The 17,989-nt window shown below is 39.7% G+C and overlaps 4 protein-coding genes across 6 annotated transcripts; all 4 read right to left on the bottom strand.

Annotated features, from left to right (window-relative positions):
- Positions 1-77: 77 nt before the first annotated feature.
- Positions 78-7,775, bottom strand: LOC6495971 (protein 5NUC). Of its 2 annotated transcripts, none has more exons than XM_044715862.1 (7): positions 7,723-7,775; positions 2,096-2,326; positions 1,886-2,036; positions 1,574-1,830; positions 1,231-1,507; positions 868-1,168; positions 78-810 (listed from the first exon to the last, which is right to left on the bottom strand). In XM_044715862.1, exons 2-7 carry the CDS (start codon positions 2,317-2,319, stop codon positions 254-256), a joined length of 1,767 nt encoding a protein of 588 aa, XP_044571797.1. In that variant the 5' UTR covers positions 2,320-2,326; positions 7,723-7,775; the 3' UTR covers positions 78-253. The 2 variants fall into 2 exon arrangements, with proteins under 2 accessions (XP_044571797.1, XP_001959953.1); XM_001959917.4 differs by lacking the exon at positions 7,723-7,775 and adding an exon at positions 3,552-3,641.
- Positions 7,776-8,267: 492 nt separating this feature from the next.
- Positions 8,268-10,570, bottom strand: LOC6495970 (protein 5NUC). Its single transcript, XM_001959916.4, has 6 exons — positions 10,210-10,570; positions 10,000-10,150; positions 9,689-9,942; positions 9,338-9,632; positions 8,966-9,260; positions 8,268-8,916 (listed from the first exon to the last, which is right to left on the bottom strand). Exons 1-6 carry the CDS (start codon positions 10,449-10,451, stop codon positions 8,357-8,359), a joined length of 1,797 nt encoding a protein of 598 aa, XP_001959952.1. The 5' UTR covers positions 10,452-10,570; the 3' UTR covers positions 8,268-8,356.
- Positions 10,571-10,755: 185 nt separating this feature from the next.
- On the bottom strand, positions 10,756-14,295 carry LOC6495969 (protein 5NUC). Of its 2 annotated transcripts, XM_001959915.4 has the most exons (7): positions 14,005-14,295; positions 13,795-13,945; positions 13,479-13,735; positions 13,133-13,427; positions 12,918-13,069; positions 11,419-11,570; positions 10,756-11,358 (listed from the first exon to the last, which is right to left on the bottom strand). In XM_001959915.4, exons 1-7 carry the CDS (start codon positions 14,235-14,237, stop codon positions 10,808-10,810), a joined length of 1,791 nt encoding a protein of 596 aa, XP_001959951.2. In that variant the 5' UTR covers positions 14,238-14,295; the 3' UTR covers positions 10,756-10,807. The 2 variants fall into 2 exon arrangements, with proteins under 2 accessions (XP_001959951.2, XP_014763565.1); XM_014908079.3 differs by lacking the exons at positions 12,918-13,069; positions 13,133-13,427; positions 13,479-13,735; positions 13,795-13,945; positions 14,005-14,295 and adding exons at positions 11,749-11,965; positions 12,026-12,217; positions 12,275-12,626 and having other exon boundaries at positions 11,419-11,698.
- A 64-nt stretch (positions 14,296-14,359) lies between these two features.
- LOC6495968 (protein 5NUC) lies at positions 14,360-17,965 on the bottom strand. Its single transcript, XM_001959914.4, has 6 exons — positions 17,200-17,965; positions 16,376-16,621; positions 16,166-16,316; positions 15,844-16,100; positions 15,488-15,782; positions 14,360-15,426 (listed from the first exon to the last, which is right to left on the bottom strand). Exons 2-6 carry the CDS (start codon positions 16,612-16,614, stop codon positions 14,566-14,568), a joined length of 1,803 nt encoding a protein of 600 aa, XP_001959950.1. The 5' UTR covers positions 16,615-16,621; positions 17,200-17,965; the 3' UTR covers positions 14,360-14,565.
- Between the last annotated feature and the right edge of the window lie 24 nt (positions 17,966-17,989).

Here is a 17,989-nt window from a genome sequence, read left to right as displayed (position 1 = left end):
ACTTAATATTATTATTAATTATATTATAGTACTTTTTATTGTAGAAAAATATATCTTTATATAAGCCAAACAACCAATTTCCGTGTGGCACTTTGAATTTTATTTGAACTTTAAAGTTCCACAAAAATAATTTATATTAATTAACGAATTTCATTATTTTCTAGAATATGTTTTTGGTGGAAAATTACTTCTTTGAATGCTGATCTGGTTTAAGGCAAATATTCAAACCTAACTTAGGTTTAAATTGGCAATCTTAAATAAACAATCGCAAGATAAATGACGAAATGAATAGAAGGACAACCGAACCAAAGATTCCATGTCCGCTCGAAGGTGAACTCAACACAACGATGCGACCCTCCACCTCTGGATAAACGTACTTCTGTTCCTGGAGATAAAATGAAACTGCTTCCTTGTCATTTCGTGGCAGCCGAACTGCCTGATGAACTCCATCCTTGATTATGTGACCATCTCCGCCGTCCAAGAGGAACTCGCCCACAATCACATTGTAGCTGACAGTATCGTTGAGGTCGCTATAGGACGGGATACTACAGGCCGCACATCGCACCTGGACGGAAACAACTCGCTGTCCCTCCGGTTTTCTGGCATCAATAACCACATGAATTCCGGAGACTTGAAGGAAACCACCATCCGAATCCTTGCCCATCAAACTAGCTCCATGCTCTAGAGCCCTTCGAATCGATTTTCCCGTCATGGGAGTCATGAAGAGCTTGTTTCCCCAGGGCAGAACGGAGAGAATATCGTTGTCGGTTATGGACCCATCAGATCGTTTTTCAATGGAGCTGCGAATACCTAAAAAGAGATGGTTTAAATATATTTTTCAATAGTTCATATTTCTTGAAATACAACCTCCTCCCTGCATGAAAGCAATCGCAGCATCTGTCCAGAAATCGCCGCCCTGATCTTCCACCATTCGGTTGAATACCATGGCATCGGCCACCAGATTCCCCAAGTTGCACTCCATAGCCCGGCATATCTGTTTGCGTCCCTCCAAGCTCACCTTGGTGTATCCTCTGATGTCCTTCTCCAAGGCAGTGACATTGGGACGATAGAACTCAAGCAACTCTAGCAGATCCTTCTCCTGAGCCACTGAGGCATTTAGAAGAATAGGAGAACCATCCCATTCAATCAGGTTGCCTTCAGCGTCAAACTGAAAGTAAATTTTACTAAAGACTTTGAAGAAATTTAAATAAATTAATAAAAAATAGTTACCTGAACATGGAGCTTTCCTAGATACTTGGTATAGGCATAGGCTTGCACCACGGGCACCTCCTTTCCGCTCTTTTGCTTAATTATTGTGGGATAAGGACCATCAATGTGATCCACATCTGGCTGGGGACCGGAGAACAGGAAAGTGTTGGTGTGGCCACCAATCACAATGTCCACATCCGGACACTTCTCAGCTATCTCCTGATCTTTGGCATAGCCGGAGTGACCCAATGCTATAATAATTTTAATGCCCTGAGCTTTCAGTTTTTTAGCTTCAATACTGTTAAGAGAGAAAGTCCATAATAAATTAAAATAAAGTCCATAAAATATGTATTATCCTGCTTACTTGATAGACTCCACTTCCTCGTTAAAGTCCACATCCATATGGAGAGTAAGTTTCTTGGTGTCGGGAGTGAGGTAGCCAATCACACCGATCTTGGTGCCATTAGCCTCCAGGATGGCAGAGTGGGCCAAGTGCTTTGTGGCCTTGAGTTCGGGCACTTTGCTCAGATCCAGATTACAGGCCAATACTGGAAAGTTGACCTCATTAAGGAAGGGTATTAGACCCTCTACCCTCTCATCGAATTCGTGGTTTCCTAAAGACTAAATGAGGTATTTATGATGTAATGTTAAAACATAATTATTTCTCAAAACCTACTATAGCATCTGGCTCCAGCTTGTTGAGGAAGGCACTGGCAATTTTATCCTTGAAAATGGTAAACCAGGCAGTTCCCGTATAGGTATCTCCAGCGTTGAGATATAGTACGGATGTACCGCCCTCCTTAGCTTCCTTGCGGTATTTACGAACCCTATGGAAACAAGGTTCATTATTAGCTTCCAATTCCTAGTTATGGAAAGGATCACTTACTCATAGGCCACTCTGGCGAATCCTCCATAGCAATTATTTGTGTGGGCATCCTCGGGTGAACAAATGCCACTGTTTACACTGGTTTGCTCGAATCTCGCGTGCATGTCATTGTTGTGAAGGATAATGAACTCGGTGGCCACCTTGGGATTCCTGGGAACAGGATTTGCCGTCACTTGATAGCAGAGTAGGAGAACCCAGAGCCAGGAGAGCCAATGCGATTGCATCTTAAATCTGAAGAGGAATGATAGTTGAGATTTTCAGTTACAAGTCATAAGCATTTGATAAATGTACTATTATCTTTATGGCCCGTTAATGGCTGTAATCGCCTTACAACTCTTACAGATTGTAGGTAACATGGCACTTGACTACATTATCGTGATTAATTGCTTCAACCGAATCACATTTTCAACTCATTCCAAGAAATTATAATTCAATTGATTCGAAAAGTGAAAATCCCAACTCATATTAAGTATCCGCCCAGTGGGGCATTCACTGTCTAAGCAAACAGTAGATATAACCGGCTGTTCAAGTGACCAATAGACCTTTATGATTGGTTCCTAGTTTCCCAGACTATTTGCAAATTAGTTATTTTTTTTAGATATGTGCAGGTTTATTTTTAGCAGTGGCCACAGAGATAAACATATCTTGTTTACTCGGGACGAGAGTGAAAATTAACTTGCAAAAATAATAATTAAATTATCTGAAGCGTTACGATGCTCTACATATTCACATTTGAACCTCATTTTCATATAAAGAAAAAAAGATTATTTCGAGCGTGATAGCCGTATGGACAATGGGGGCTTATAGAGTGGATCTGCCATTTTTGGAAGCACTGCATAACATAAATTAGAACACCCATAAATTACAAAAAATTACAGACAGAAAAAATAAACAAATCGAAACGCGAATACTTTTGTTATCATTTTCACTCCCAAGGCTTGCTGAGTATTTGCATTTTCCGATTCCTCAATACAATTTTTAAAAGTAAACATTTACAAACAATGCAACACTTGGGTAAATAGGTTACTTTTTCAGGTAAATATGAAGTGAAGTGATCAAGATCATGAGACTTCACTGTACTGCTTTTCTGGAATTCTTTGTGTTTTAATAAAAATGAGCCATGTGGGCAGTGAATAAAAATTCTGGATAATAATATCAGGCTTCATTTCCTATTAATTCGAAATTATTTCATTCCGAGAGACCTTAATTTGTTTTGTAAAGTGTCATTTCCTATTGTTATAGTATATAATTTCCGTATAGTCACAATTGCAGCACTGGGTCGGGGAATTTTTTATCTCAAATTAAGGCACGTTCTTGGCCTGAAACTAATTTGTAATTTTTGTTGCCAAGTTGCGGTTATTTGCTGGCAGTACAAATGTTAATTGCGGTTGCATTTTAATTGAAAATAAATCACTATGGGTTTCGCTCTCGATTTCTAGTAGAATTCAAATACAACCTTCACTACCGATGTCTACAATCGCACTGGACTGAGGAACTTCTCTTTTAGCTTTCCGCAATCGCCGCTGCGCTGCTGCGTCTGGTTTTTTATTGTCATTAGAACTTTGTTTTATATTAAATTAATTCGCTGCACATGGGTGCCTCTTTTCGCACTTGTATGTGACAGCCGGCAAAACTCAAACACACACACAGACCCACTATCGCGTGAGAGAATCCCTTTCTCTCCCGCATAAGAACTCTCTCAGCTGTTGATATGCTGTTACGTATACGTAATGTGTCTTGGGAGGCTGGCGGGTTTTTGTTTTATTTCTTATCAATTGCGAATCATAAATCAAAAATTGAAAAAAGTTCATACAACCTTGAGCCTTGAATAAGGAAGACTTTAATTCGCAGAGCAATAAAATATGTAGACAAGCAATTAGAATTTTCGGTGTTTGGAAGGCAATCCAAAGCAGCTACACTTCGATGTTGCTCCATATACTTGCCAATTGAAATTAAAAACCGAACATTATGTGCACAAAGTTAATTATAAATCTCGAAACGGAAATACAGCCTATTTCAAAAATAGCTTTCTCAACACCAGTCGTAGGACAACCATTTATAAAAAAAGAAATTAGATAAATTACTTCTTTACCATGTCACCTTAGCATATTCAAAATTTAATATCTGCCAATATATATATATATATCTGAGCAATCGAGCAAGTGATTCTTGACCGGGCAACCTTAAACGATTTGTGAATTGATTGCCCATAAATCTGCATCAAAATCTGGGAACAAAATATTTTTTTGGTTTTTTGGGAAATTTCGTGGGGGATCCCCTTCAAAATGTTGAAAATGCCTGGGAGGACAATTAGGCCCCTTGTAAAGCCCATATCTTGGCCAAAAACCATCAGATTCTTGAGCGGAATACCTTAAACGATTTGTGGATCGATTCCCCATAAATCTGCATCAAAATCTGGGAATGAAATATTTTTTAAATTTTTTGTTAAATTTTGTGGGGGATCCCCTTCAAAATGTTGAAAATACCTGGGGAGGACAATTAGGCCCCTTGTGAAGCCCATATCTTGGCCAAAAACCATCAGATTCTTGAGCGGAATACCTTAAACGATTTGTGGATCGATTCCCCATAAATCTGCATCAAAATCTGGGAATGGAATATTATTTTAGATTTTTTGTGAAATTTTGTGGGGGATCAAAATGTTGAAAGTGCCTGGGGAGGACAATAAGGCCCCTTGTGAAGCCCATATCTTGGCCAAAAACCATCAGATTCTTGAGCGGAATACCTTAAACGATTTGTGGATCGATTCCCCATAAATCTGCATCAAAATCTGGGAATGAAATATTTTTTAGATTTTTTGTGAAATTTTGTCGGGGATCCCCTTCAAAATGTTGAAAATGCCTGGGGAGGACAATAAGGCCCCTAGGGAAGCCCATATCTTGGCCAAAAACCATCAGATTCTTGAGCGGAATACCTTAAACGATTTGTGGATCGATTCCCCATAAATCTGCATCAAAATCTTGGAACGAAATATTTTTTGGATTTTTTGTCAAATTTTGTGGGGGATCCCCTTCAAAATGTTGAAAATGCCTGGGGAGGACAATAAGGCCCCTAGGGAAGCCCATATCTTGGCCAAAAACCATCAGATTCTTGAGCGGAATACCTTAAACGATTTGTGGATCGATTCCCCATAAATCTGCATCAAAATCTTGGAACGAAATATTTTTTGGATTTTTTGTCAAATTTTGTGGGGGATCCCCTTCAAAATGTTGAAAGCCCATATCTTGTCCAAAAACCATCAGATTCTTGAGCGGAATACCTTAAACGATTTGTGGATCGATTCCCCATAAATCTGCATCAAAATCTGGGAATGAAATATTTTTTAGATTTTTTGTGAAATTTTGTCGGGGATCCCATTCAAAATGTTGAAAATGCCTGGGGAGGACAATAAGGCCCCTTGTGAAGCCCATATCTTGGCCAAAAACCATCAGATTCTTGAGCGGAATACCTTAAACGATTTGTGGATCGATTCCCCATAAATCTGCATCAAAATCTGGGAACAAAATATTTTTTACATTTTTTGTTAAATTTTGTGGGGGATCCCCTTCAAAATGTTGAAAATGCTTGGGGAGGACAATTAGGCCCCTTGTGAAGCCCATATCTTGGCCAAAAACCATCAGATTCTTGAGCGGAATACCTTAAACGATTTGTGGATCGATTCCCCATAAATCTGCATCAAAATCTGGGAACAAAATATTTTTTACATTTTTTGTTAAATTTTGTGGGGGATCCCCTTCAAAATGTTGAAAATGCTTGGGGAGGACAATTAGGCCCCTTGTGAAGCCCATATCTTGGCCAAAAACCATCAGATTCTTGTGCGGAATACCTTAAACGATTTGTGGATCGATTCCCCATAAATCTGCATCAAAATCTGGGAACAAAATATTTTTTACATTTTTTGTTAAATTTTGTGGGGGATCCCCTTCAAAATGTTGAAAATGCCTGGGGAGGACAATAAGGCCCCTTGTGAAGCCCATATCTTGGCCAAAAACCATCAGATTCTTGACCGGGCAACCTTAAACGATTTGTGAATTGATTCCCCATAAATCTGCATCAAAATCTTGGAACGAAATATTTTTTGGATTTTTTGTCAAATTTTGTGGGGGATCCCCTTCAAAATGTTGAAAATGCCTGGGGAGGACAATTAGGCCCCCTGTAAAGCCCATATCTTGGCCAAAAACCATCAGATTCTTGAGCGGAATACCTTAAACGATTTGTGGATCGATTCCCCATAAATCTGCATCAAAATCTTGGAACGAAATATTTTTTAGATTTTTTGTCAAATTTTGTGGGGGATCCTTCAAAATGTTGAAAATGCCTGGGGAGGACAATTAGGCCCCCTGTAAAGCCCATATCTTGGCCAAAAACCATCAGATTCTTGAGCGGAATACCTTAAACGATTTGTGGATCGATTCCCCATAAATCTGCATCAAAATCTTGGAACGAAATATTTTTTACATTTTTTGTTAAATTTTGTGGGGGATCCCCTTCAAAATGTTTGAAAATGCCTGGGGAGGACATGTACGCCCCTTGTGAAGCCCATATCTTGGCCAAAAACCATCAGATTCTTAAGCGGAATACCTTAAACGATTTGTGGATCGATTCCCCATAAATCTGCATCAAAATCTGGGAACAAAATATTTTTTAGATTTTTTGTTAAATTTTGTGGGGGATCCTTCAAAATGTTGAAAATGCCTGGGGAGGACAATTAGGCCCCTTGTAAAGCCCATATCTTGGCCAAAAACCATCAGATTCTTGAGCGGAATACCTTAAACGATTTGTGGATCGATTCCCCATAAATCTTCATCAAAATCTGGGAACGAAATATGTTTTAGATTTTTTTTTTAATTTTTTGGGAGATCCCCTTCTCCCTTATAAAATCTCCCTTAAAAAGGGTTCTTATAAAACACTTTGTATTTAAATTAAAAATACATTTAGGTTTCAGTTCCTACTTTTCCCAACGTTTAATTTAGTTACTTTTATGATTACTTTTAGTAGCACCCATGAAGATAACCATATCTTGTTTACTTTTTTAAAACACAATTCAAAACAAAGTTAAAGTGCGAAAAAAATGACACAATTATACATTCAGATGTACACATTTGAACTTTATTAATTTACGTATACTCCCAAAACGAGGCATTGACATTGAGAAGGTTTTTCGTTGAATCCAAAAATCCCCAAATATCACAAAAACTTGATGGGGTCATTAATATATATTTAAAAATAAATATGTGTATATCTGAGGAGTGTTGTCTGAAGCATGTTTGCAAAACTGCAGTCGCATAAATTGCAGAAAGGCAAATATTACAAAAATATCACGATATTTTCACACCCGTGCTTATTTAAGCAAAACTGATGAATTCAATTTCAGATGGAGAAATACGAGACTTTTAAATAAAAACAGATATTCGGGTCAGAACACAGAACTGGGTCAGATATTCGGAATTAGTTCAGTTCCATTTAAGTATGTTTAATAATTATTATCAAACTATGATTGTTCGTTAAAAGTGTTTTTTTTTTATAAAAGCAGCTTTCCACTGAATTATAACACTAGTATCGGACTACATTTTAAAGTTTTTATCAGTTTGAAATATGTTTTGTAGAACCTTATTTCCGCAATTTTCTTCGCGCGGAATATTTATACAACCTTTGCCAGCACAGTCTACGATCAAACTGGACTGGCGGAATTCTTTTCGCTCTGATCGCAGCTGCCCCCTCTGCTACTGCGCTGCTTCGGCGCCGGCGGCTTGTTTTAAGTGTTATTAGAAGTTTGTTTTATTTTTGATTTATTTAACTCACCCACATGCATATGGGTGCCAATTTTATGGACTTGTGTGGGAAATGCCGGCAAAACACCGACACACACACACGCATGCGAGAGAATCACTTTCTCTCTTTACAGAATAAGAGGTCTCTCTCAGCTGCACGTTATTTTATTACGTATACGTAACGTTTCTTGGCAGTCGGTTTGAGATTTCAAATCATTTTTAATTATTTTATTAAAAATTGACTATGGAAATTTTAAGATAATAATTTCTAACAGCTCCGAATAGAATCTGAGAAATAAGTCAAGTATTACTAATAGTTACGATCCAAAAACCTTGTTTCCCGGCCATGATGATACAAGAAATGAACTATAAAATATATAAAATAAAATAAGAAAAAGTTTTTCGAGTTATATTTGACTTTTTTCAACATTAAACTTTCCTAAAAAAGTTATATAATTTTGAGAATCCGTTTTTAAAAAAACCTATTCTGAAGGGAGGTTATTAGTATTAGCAAAAAGGCAAAAGGACTTCTTGGCATGGAAGCTCTGTCGCTTTCCACAATCGTTATTCGTTCCTCCATCTTGGGGTACACGAATTGTTGAAGCTTAATGTAATTTATGGCGCAATTGATGTCGTTCAACAACAGGCGCTCATTATGGGGATTATCATCATCGTTTAGATCATATCCATCACCTCCTTCCAGGACGTATTCTAAAACAATCACCTGGTACTTGGCGTCCTCCTTTATGGGTTCATAGACCGGCACCGAGCAGTTGGAGCACCGAGCCAAGGCTGACACCACTCGTTTTCCTTCTGGATTATTGTAGTCGTACACCACCTTTAAACCAGACATTTGAAGGAATCCCCCATTCGAGTCTCGAAGTCTGGTCGTGGCTGAATGCTCCAAAGCAGCCATAAGCTTCTTTCCACTGATTCTGGTCATCATCACGTCGTTTTCAAATGGTAGGACTGTCATCAAAGTGGCACCATTTATGTTTCTGTCGGCTTCCTTTTCAATAGACGCTCTTATTCCTTCAAAAAGATTTGGATGAACTATTTTCAATATAAAAATATAGATTACCTCCCCCTTGAATTAAGCCAATAGGTGCGTCCGTCCAGTGATTGCCCTCATTTTCCGATACTCGCGTGAACACCATGGCATCAGAGATCAAATTTCCCAAGTTGCACTCCCGATTGCGGCAAATGCCTCCACCCTCAAGCAATACATTTGTTTTCCCATATATGGTCCTTTCTAACTCCTCGACCTTGGGACGATACTTTTCGAGTAAATCAAGCATATCCTGCTCCTGTGGCATTTTGGGTCCCAGCAATATCGGCGCGCCACTGAAGTCTTTGAGATTGCCTTTGGAATCAAACTGAAAATTAATTGTGTGTGTCAGAGAAAGCCCTCTGCAAGGTTATAAAAATTATAAGTATTCTCAAATCCTCTTACCTTCACTATAAGTTTGCCCATATATTTGGTAAAGGCATATGCCTGCACCACTGGTACCTTTTTCCCACTACTCTGGACCACAACCGTGGGATAGGGACCCCGGACCGCTTCGGGCGAACTATCCTTGATATCCGCCACCGGCTTATTGGCATCCAGATAAGTGTGGGAGTGCGCACCGACGACCACATCCACCTCAGGGCAATTCTTGGCAATCTCCTGGTCCGTTTTGTAACCAGAGTGGCCCACAGCAATTAAAATATTAATTCCCTGACTCTTCAGTTTCTTTGCCTCAGCGCTGACGAAAAAATACAATAATTTATTCAATAATTTCATATGGAAGGAATAACCCACTTTATGGAAGGAATCTCATCGTAGAACACAAGTTTATTCTTGGCCGCCAAAAATGCGGTATCTGGAGTAAGAAAGCCAATAACTCCTACTTTTACATCCTTTACGGTTAGGATTGTGGACTTTGCAAGCTTGGACGATGCGACGTCGGGTTCCCCCTTTGTGTTAAGATTACAGGCCAAAATGGGATAGGTGGCCCCGTTCAAAAATGGCACTAAGCCCGCAATGTTTTTATCGAACTCATGGTTACCCAGAGACTAAAATTAAGGATGTATATAACAAAGGGAAAGAATAATATACACTTCGCAACTTACAATAGCATCTGGTGCCAGTTTGTTCATAAAATCTGTAACAATCTCGTGCTTAAAAATGGTGAACCAGGCTGTTCCGGTGTATACATCTCCAGCATTCAGAAATATCACAGGTAGACCGCCACTGTCAGCTGCTTTCCTATATTTGCGAACTCTGAAAAAACATAGCTCCTTAATATGGAGATCCTGTATGGAGTATGGACCTTCACCCACATGTTAGCCACCCTGCCGTATCCCCCACAGCACTTATTCTTCTTGGCGTCGTCCTTGGAACAGGTGCCACTCTTCATGTTCGTCTGCTCGAATCTGGCATGCATGTCGTTGTTGTGGAGGATAATAAATTCAAAATTACTTTGCCGCTTCACGATCAGATGATCCTCAACGCGCGAAAAATTGTCTGACAGAATGCCAACAGCCGAAAAGGTGACGAGCGCGACGATAATAAATTTCCACATTGCTTCAATTAATTATAAACCGTATAAATTGTCTTTGTTTTTTTAAATTTATTAAAATTTGTATCAAAAATTTACATTAAAAGTGTCTCTGTTGTGAAATGACAAATGACATACGTGACAAGAATTTCATATTGTTAGATACTTTTCTAATATTTTTGAATTCTTAAAATTTCACATATCCTAGAAACCTAGAACCAGGACCTATACAGGATCCTCTAAGAACTATAGTGGTACAGGCCCAGTTAATTGAAAAAAATAACCTTTTCCAAACATTTCAATAATTTTTATCACTAACCAAAGTAACTAGAGTTCAAAAACATTACAAATTTATTAAAATTAAGAATACCTACACAAATCTACAACAATTTTGTTAGCAAATATAAAAATATTATATTTTTTATAGAGACTACGATAACGGATGCTATTGAGGTTTGGGAGTACTTATCTCCGAGACGCCCCTCGATCTCCGCAATGACAATATTGCACCGTTTTGCATATTCCATGATAGCTTTCCTATTATTCCAACGCATTTTCTTCTGCGTGGAATTCGCGTCCTGACCAAAATCGTGTCCTTCACAGCCATTCACGAGGGAAGCTGGAACAATCACGTTGTAGGTCAAACTTTCGTCGAGGGGTTCGAAGGCGGGAACTTCGCATTCGGCGCACAATATATTCACAGATTCGATTCTCTTGCCTTTTGGACCCCTAAAATTGGTCGTGACCATCAGACCAGACACCTGAAGGAATCCATCCTTGTTCGCCTGCAACCTCACTTCGGCCGAGTACTCGAGGGCTTTCCAAAGTATCTCTCCACTCATCTGAATGACCATCAGATCCTCTACCTCTGGCAGAACACTGTTTATAGTATCGGCACTAATGGTTCCCTTAGATATTGAACCTTTTATTGCTGGTGGGATGTGGGTTTGATATTAAAGGATTAATGGAGAATACATAATCCTTAACTCACCTCCTGCATGTAACAAGGCGATCGGTGCATCTGTCCAGTACTTGCCGCCCTTGTCCTCCAACATACGGGCATAGACCATGGCGTCCGTCATGAAATTTCCCAGGAGGCACTCTTCCTCCTTGCAGGTCGCCGCTTTGAGAAGTAACTTAGTACTGCCAGAGGAAGAACTATTTTCCGCCCGTTTCGAACGATATATTTCTACAAAAGAATGCTTTCTATCCTTATCATTAAGTAAAATAGGATCTGCCCTAAAATCTTTAATATTGCCAAAAGTATCAAACTGAAAAGAAAAGGATTTAAGTTTAGAAAACTTATATTTTGGAATCTTACCTTCACTTGAATTTTAGCCACACACTTGGAACAAAAATATGTTTTAACCAAAGGAATTTTCTTGCCTCTCTTATGAACCACTGTAATGGTTTCAGGTCTTAGAATAAGGTCCACCTCTGCACAAGTTCTAGCGATATCCTGATCGGTTTGGTAATCGAAACGACCCAAGGCAATTATGATATTAATGCCCTGAGCCTTCAGTTTCTCAGCCTCAGATCTGAAAAGATATTTGACATAAAGTTATCTCCTCTTAAAAAAATGAATAAATGAAACAAACTTTATAAAAGCTGTTTCATCTCCGTATTTTCCGGAATTACTGGGGATTAGGGGTCGGTTGGCAGATGTTAAATATCCGATCACACCCATCTTGAACCCTTTCTCTTCCAAAATTTTAGACTTGGCCTCACCAGGACAAAGGTAAAAAACAGGAATACCATTTTCCTGTGACACCTTACGATCTTTGTGAATTCTGAAAGTGAAAGTTATGATTTGATTGACATATTTTAAAAATATATTGACATATTACAATAAAGTCTGCCTCGTCAAAACTTTAGAACTGTTTAGAGCGGATCCGGAACTAGATTGTCCATTCCCAGTCCACTCCCAATCCCAAGTTCCGTTATACAGGATAATGAACTCAGTGTCCTTATAATTTAAATGAACTTTTGGCAGATTTATTGCCAAAATAAAGATGGAGGCCATATACACGCCCCGCCAAAAAAACATTTTAGTGTAAGATTACTTAAAATTAAAATACGCCTATATCTAACATTTTATTAAAATATCTAATGATTTAGAAAAACATACAAGACTTGTATTACAAGTGTAAAAAGAAATAACCGAATGTGTGAAAAAAACTAATGTTTCATATGTTTCTCCAAAACTGACAAGTATTTCAATCGAACATGTTTATATATTTTTCAAAAGAAGGCTTAATTAAGGAGATATTACTTAAGCTAAGATCTTTGAGAAGGAAAATAAAATTGATATCTTACAAGCAATTTAAAAGTTTATTGTTTTTATAATTTGTTCATAGTTGACAAACATATAAAAAATTTTAGATTTTAATAAATTAATAAATTATAAAAAGAGCGAAGATCAGAATCCATACAATGGATGCCAAAATCCCTGAAGCGGAATTGGCTTTTTCTTCCCAGTTCATAAATCGCTCTCCCATTTTGGCGTTAATCCTTTTCTCCAGCTCTTCAACTTTAGGACGATACTCTTCCAATAAATACAGAACATCTATTTCCTCAGAGATATTAGGACCTAACAGGATTGGAGCGCCACTGAACTCCTCAAGATTGCCCTCCTTGTCGAACTAAGAAGTAGGAAGGATTAAAATTTTGTGAATCGGATAATCGGATTTGTTAAAAAAATCCACCTTCACACGAAGGAAGCCCATGTATTTGGTAAAAGCGTACACTTGAACCACAGGCACTTTCTTTCCACTGTCCTGAACCACTGTGGTGGGGTAAGGACCTCGCACCGCCTCGGGATTAGTGTCAGAGAGCCTGGCCACCGGCTTGTTGGCATCCAAATAGGTGTGCGAGTGTCCTCCTACCACAATGTCCACTTCGGGGCAGTCCTTGGCTATTTCCATATCCTTCTCGTAACCAGAATGACCCAAGGCAATGATTATATTAACTCCATTTTCCTTGAGTCGTTCGGCTTCAGCGCTGTTCAAGAAATTCAATAATTAAATATACTTTTTATATGTTAGTACTCACTTAATGGAAACAACTTCATCTAAGAATTTCGCAGAATTTCTGGGTGTCCAGAATTTGGTATCAGGTGTGATATAGCCAATTATACCAACCATTACACCATTAACATTCAAGATGGTGGACTTGGACAGTTGCTTGGAGGCGGCCAAATTGGGTTCCCTACTCACATCGAGATTGCAGGCCACGACGGGAAAAGTGACGGCATTTAAGAAAGGTACTAGACCCTGAATATTATGATCGAACTCATGGTTGCCCAGGCACTATACAGATTTATCTTAAAACATATATTAAAACCAAAAACAAATATCATGAAACATACGATGGCATCCGGGGATAGTTTGTTGAGGAAATCGCTGACAATTTTGTGTTTGTAAATCGTAAACCATGATTTTCCCGAATACGTATCTCCGGCATTCAGATAAATAACTGGAGTACCCCCAGCTTGAGCTTCTTTGCGGTACTTTCTAACACTGAAAATATAGAAATACTTTTTAAGATTTGATTTATTGCTAAATTATTAATCACCCACATATGAGCCACTCTGGCAAAGCCTCCATAGCATTTATTTTGACGAGCATCCTCCATCAGACAGTTTCCACATCTTGCGTTTGTCTGTTCGAATCTAGAGTGCATATCATTGTTGTGCAGGATAATGAACTCGATGTCCTTTGGCTCTTCCGTTTCCAGACGAACCACTGGCGCAAGTACGCCCAAAAGCCATAAACCCACAATGATATAATATCTTACACAGAATATTTCCATGCTGACAAGTACAATTTAAAACATTGACATTTCAGGATAATAGGCCCGAGTTTTCACATTTCATTTTCATGATTATTCCTAAAAATATGGCAAGTGGAGACCACAATCTTATTTTAAAGAGATTAGGTTTAAAAAACAACATTTATTTGCCATATGGTTTACATCGTTTCGTGCATTGGCTAATCCCATTAATAAGTAATTTAAGGCAAAACTAATAAGCAACCAGACTTTGCCAATAAAAAGCAGCTGACCTGATTGCATTAAAGGAGGAACACAGCTCCGTCTACAATTTTCTATAATCTAATGAACAAATCTCAAATTCTGATGTCTAGAAGAATCTGGTCAGCAGGGAGGACAGCAGGAGCAGGGTTACGGAAGCCACGATTCCGGAAGCCGAACCCGTATCGACCCTTTCCCTGATCACAATTCGCTCCTCAATCTCCGGATAGACATAGTGCCGCTGTTTCAAATACTCCATGGTGGAATTGAGATCATTACGCAGCAGGCGTTCGGTGAAGGCATCTGACTCTTCGGTGAAGTTGAAGCCATCGCCTCCTTCCAGCAGGAAAGAGGGTATGATGATATTGTAGAGGGCAGTCTCATTGACGTTCTTGTAGGAGGGAACGGCGCACTCAGCACAGAGTGCCTGGGCAGAGACCACTCGCTGTCCTACGGCATTGTTGAAGTTGTATATGATTTTAAGGCCAGACATCTGCAGGAATCCGCCATTGGAGTCCTGCTCCCTGACAACAGCCGAGTGCTCCAAAACGGCCAGAAGGGTCGATCCACTAATCCTGGTTACAAACAAATCGTTGTCGAAGGGAAGAACGGTAAGCAGAGCGCTGCCAGTGATGGCTCCCTCACTTTCCTTTTCGATGGATGCTCGAATACCTCCTCCCTGCATCAAGGCAATAGAAGCATCCGTCCAGAACTCGCCTCCCTTGTTCTCCAGGACTCGAGAAAAGATCATGGCATCGGTGATCAGATTACCGAGATTGCACTCCCTCATCCGGCAGATGTTTCCGCCCTCTAGAAACACCTTGGTATAGCCATAAACGGTTTTCTCCAGCTCCTCCACGCCAGGACGGTATTCCTCCAAAAGGTTCAGCAGTTCCTGGTCCTGAGCCACGGAAGCATTCAGAAGGATCGGAGCGCCATCGAACTCGATGAGATTTCCAGCGGCATCAAACTAAAGAATTGGAAAACTTTTAAATCAACCTCTTCTCAGGATGGTTCTGGATATTTCTTACCTGCACATGAATCTTGCCAAGGTACTTGGTGTAAGCATAGGCCTGAACCACCGGCACCTTCTTGCCACTGTCCTGAACCACTGTGGTAGGATAGGGACCTCGCACCGCCTCGGGATTGGTATCTGTGGGATCGGCCACGGGCTGACTGGCATCCAGGAAAGTATGCGAATGTCCACCAATCACGATGTCCACCTCTGGGCAGTTCTTGGCGATTTCCTGGTCCTTCTGGTAGCCAGAGTGACCCAAAGCAATGATGATATTAATGCCCTGGGCCTTTAGTTTTTCAGCTTCAGCGCTTTAGAAGTAATATTAATATTTAAATAATAATAGAGATTATTTTTAGTAAAGATACTCACTTGATGGAAACAATCTCTTCGTTGTACTCCACATTGTTCTTTTCTGCCAAGGTTTTGGTGTCCGGGGTCAGGTAACCAATCACACCAATCTTAACCCCATTGGTCTCCAGAACTGTGGAGTTGACCAACTGCTTGGCAGCCAATAGTTCGGGTTCCTTGGTCAGGTTCAGGTTGCAGGCCAGAACGGGGAAGGAGACATTGTTAAGGAAGGGCACCAGACCAGCAACATTCTCATCGAATTCATGGTTGCCCAGGGACTAAATGGTATTACAAAATAATTCTATTAGTTTAAGAATATTAGGAAATAAAAGTATAAACTTACAATGGCGTCAGGAGACAACATATTGAGGAAGGCACTGGCGATCTTGTCCTTGAAAATGGTGAACCACGCAGTTCCAGTGTAAGTATCTCCAGCGTTTAGATAAAAGACTGGAGTGCCGCCCTCCTGGGCTTCCTTGCGATACTTCCGAACCCTGAAAGTGAGGAAGATGATCAGGTTTTGAAGCCAAAGGAAGCGGGATTCTGAACCCACTCGTAGGCCACTCTGGCAAAGCCTCCATAGCACTGATTCGTGTTGGCATCCTCCTCGGAGCAGGTGCCGCTGTTCACGTTGGTCTGCTCGAACCGGGCGTGCATGTCATTGTTGTGGAGGATAATGAATTCGGTGGCCACCTCGGCTCGGGGCGCAAAGGGATTGGGGCGAACTGGCGGCAGAATAAGAGCCACAAGCAGGAAGCCAGTGGCAATGATGAGACTCCGGGCAGATGACATTATGGAGCTGCAATTCAATCAATTTTATCACAGATAACTTATCGATGGCAAATAAAATATCTATTAATCAAGTTAGAATCGACTGAGAGAAGAGACAGTAACTCATAGTTCACTAAACACTAGGGCCTCTTAAAAATCCACCTGCTTGAAGGTCCTTCCGTTCAACTATCAATCACTAGCAGTGGGAAATCGCAATTCAAGTCATTTGTAGTTTATGGGGAACCCTAAATCTAATCTCCGCTTATCGGTCTGCGTGTGCGAAAACATTCAATCCCCACAATCTTCACAATCCCCAGGCCCATTCAACTCAACAGCTTTATTTTCTGATGACTTTGAGCAAAATCCGCTTGATATTCACTCGACTGGCTTTCAGCTCAGTTAACTGGTTTCCGATTAAACTCGGAATTAAAGTTGAGATCGGCAATGGCCCGGAAAGCTTTTGTAGCTTGAAAGTGAGAGCCACAAATAAACAGAAATCACAAAAAAAAACCGAAAAATAACTCTCCTATCCATCGTTCGATCGAAGAAATACCGAACATCGGACAACCAAAGTAAAAATCGCTGATGAAATCGCTGACTACTCACATGCACTCGTCGCACGATCCGCGGACTAACTAACTGACCCATCAATATGGCCGAGAGCCCGGGAACCGTTATAACCGAAAATGGTTAACCGAGTACCGAAAACCGTCAACCGAAATTTACTGTTTCGCGATAACGCTTCGTATTGTTACGGCTGAACACAAAAAAATACGAGCGATTTTTAGCAACGTCACTAACAATTGTTACTGCCGTGCATCGTATCAAAATCGTATATATATTTTATATATCTCTCTGGTATTTGGAAGCCATCAGTGGCAGGCTTATCTCTATATTCCGTAATCGAGAGCTATAGATCAAGATAATCATAAATATATCTACCTGACTCATCGGGCCAGACTATGTTAGACAGGTAAAAAATAGACATATAGCCGTATTCCCACGCAGCCGCTAAAAAAAAAGCCATTAGACCACTTCTGGATAAGTCGGGTAACCCGATCTTTGTTATTAATTTCTCGAAAAAATTCCAGACAAGTGTTTTTTTTTTTTTGTGTGCCGACTTCAAGCGAATTCCATTTGCCACAATGAGTACCGATTGTTCCAAAGTTTTTCAACAAAAAATTACCAGAAGAGATAAATAAAATTGGGAAGAGTTGTGGGGTTAATTACCCTTTCAGTTGCATGCAAAAATAAAAAGCTTAAAATTGTTTTCCGGTAAAAAAAATTTAAGTAAATGTATAACCACTTCCCCCACAATTATCCCATGGAACTTGTCGCGTGCTTTTGAAACAGTTCAATCATATATTATATATAATATATAATAAATATATTTACA

This window comes from Drosophila ananassae, chromosome 3L, assembly GCF_017639315.1.
Source record: "Drosophila ananassae strain 14024-0371.13 chromosome 3L, ASM1763931v2, whole genome shotgun sequence".
Classification (NCBI taxonomy): domain Eukaryota; kingdom Metazoa; phylum Arthropoda; class Insecta; order Diptera; family Drosophilidae; genus Drosophila; species Drosophila ananassae.
Note: the sequence above shows the minus strand (reverse complement) of the source record. Positions and strands in the feature narration are given on the sequence as shown.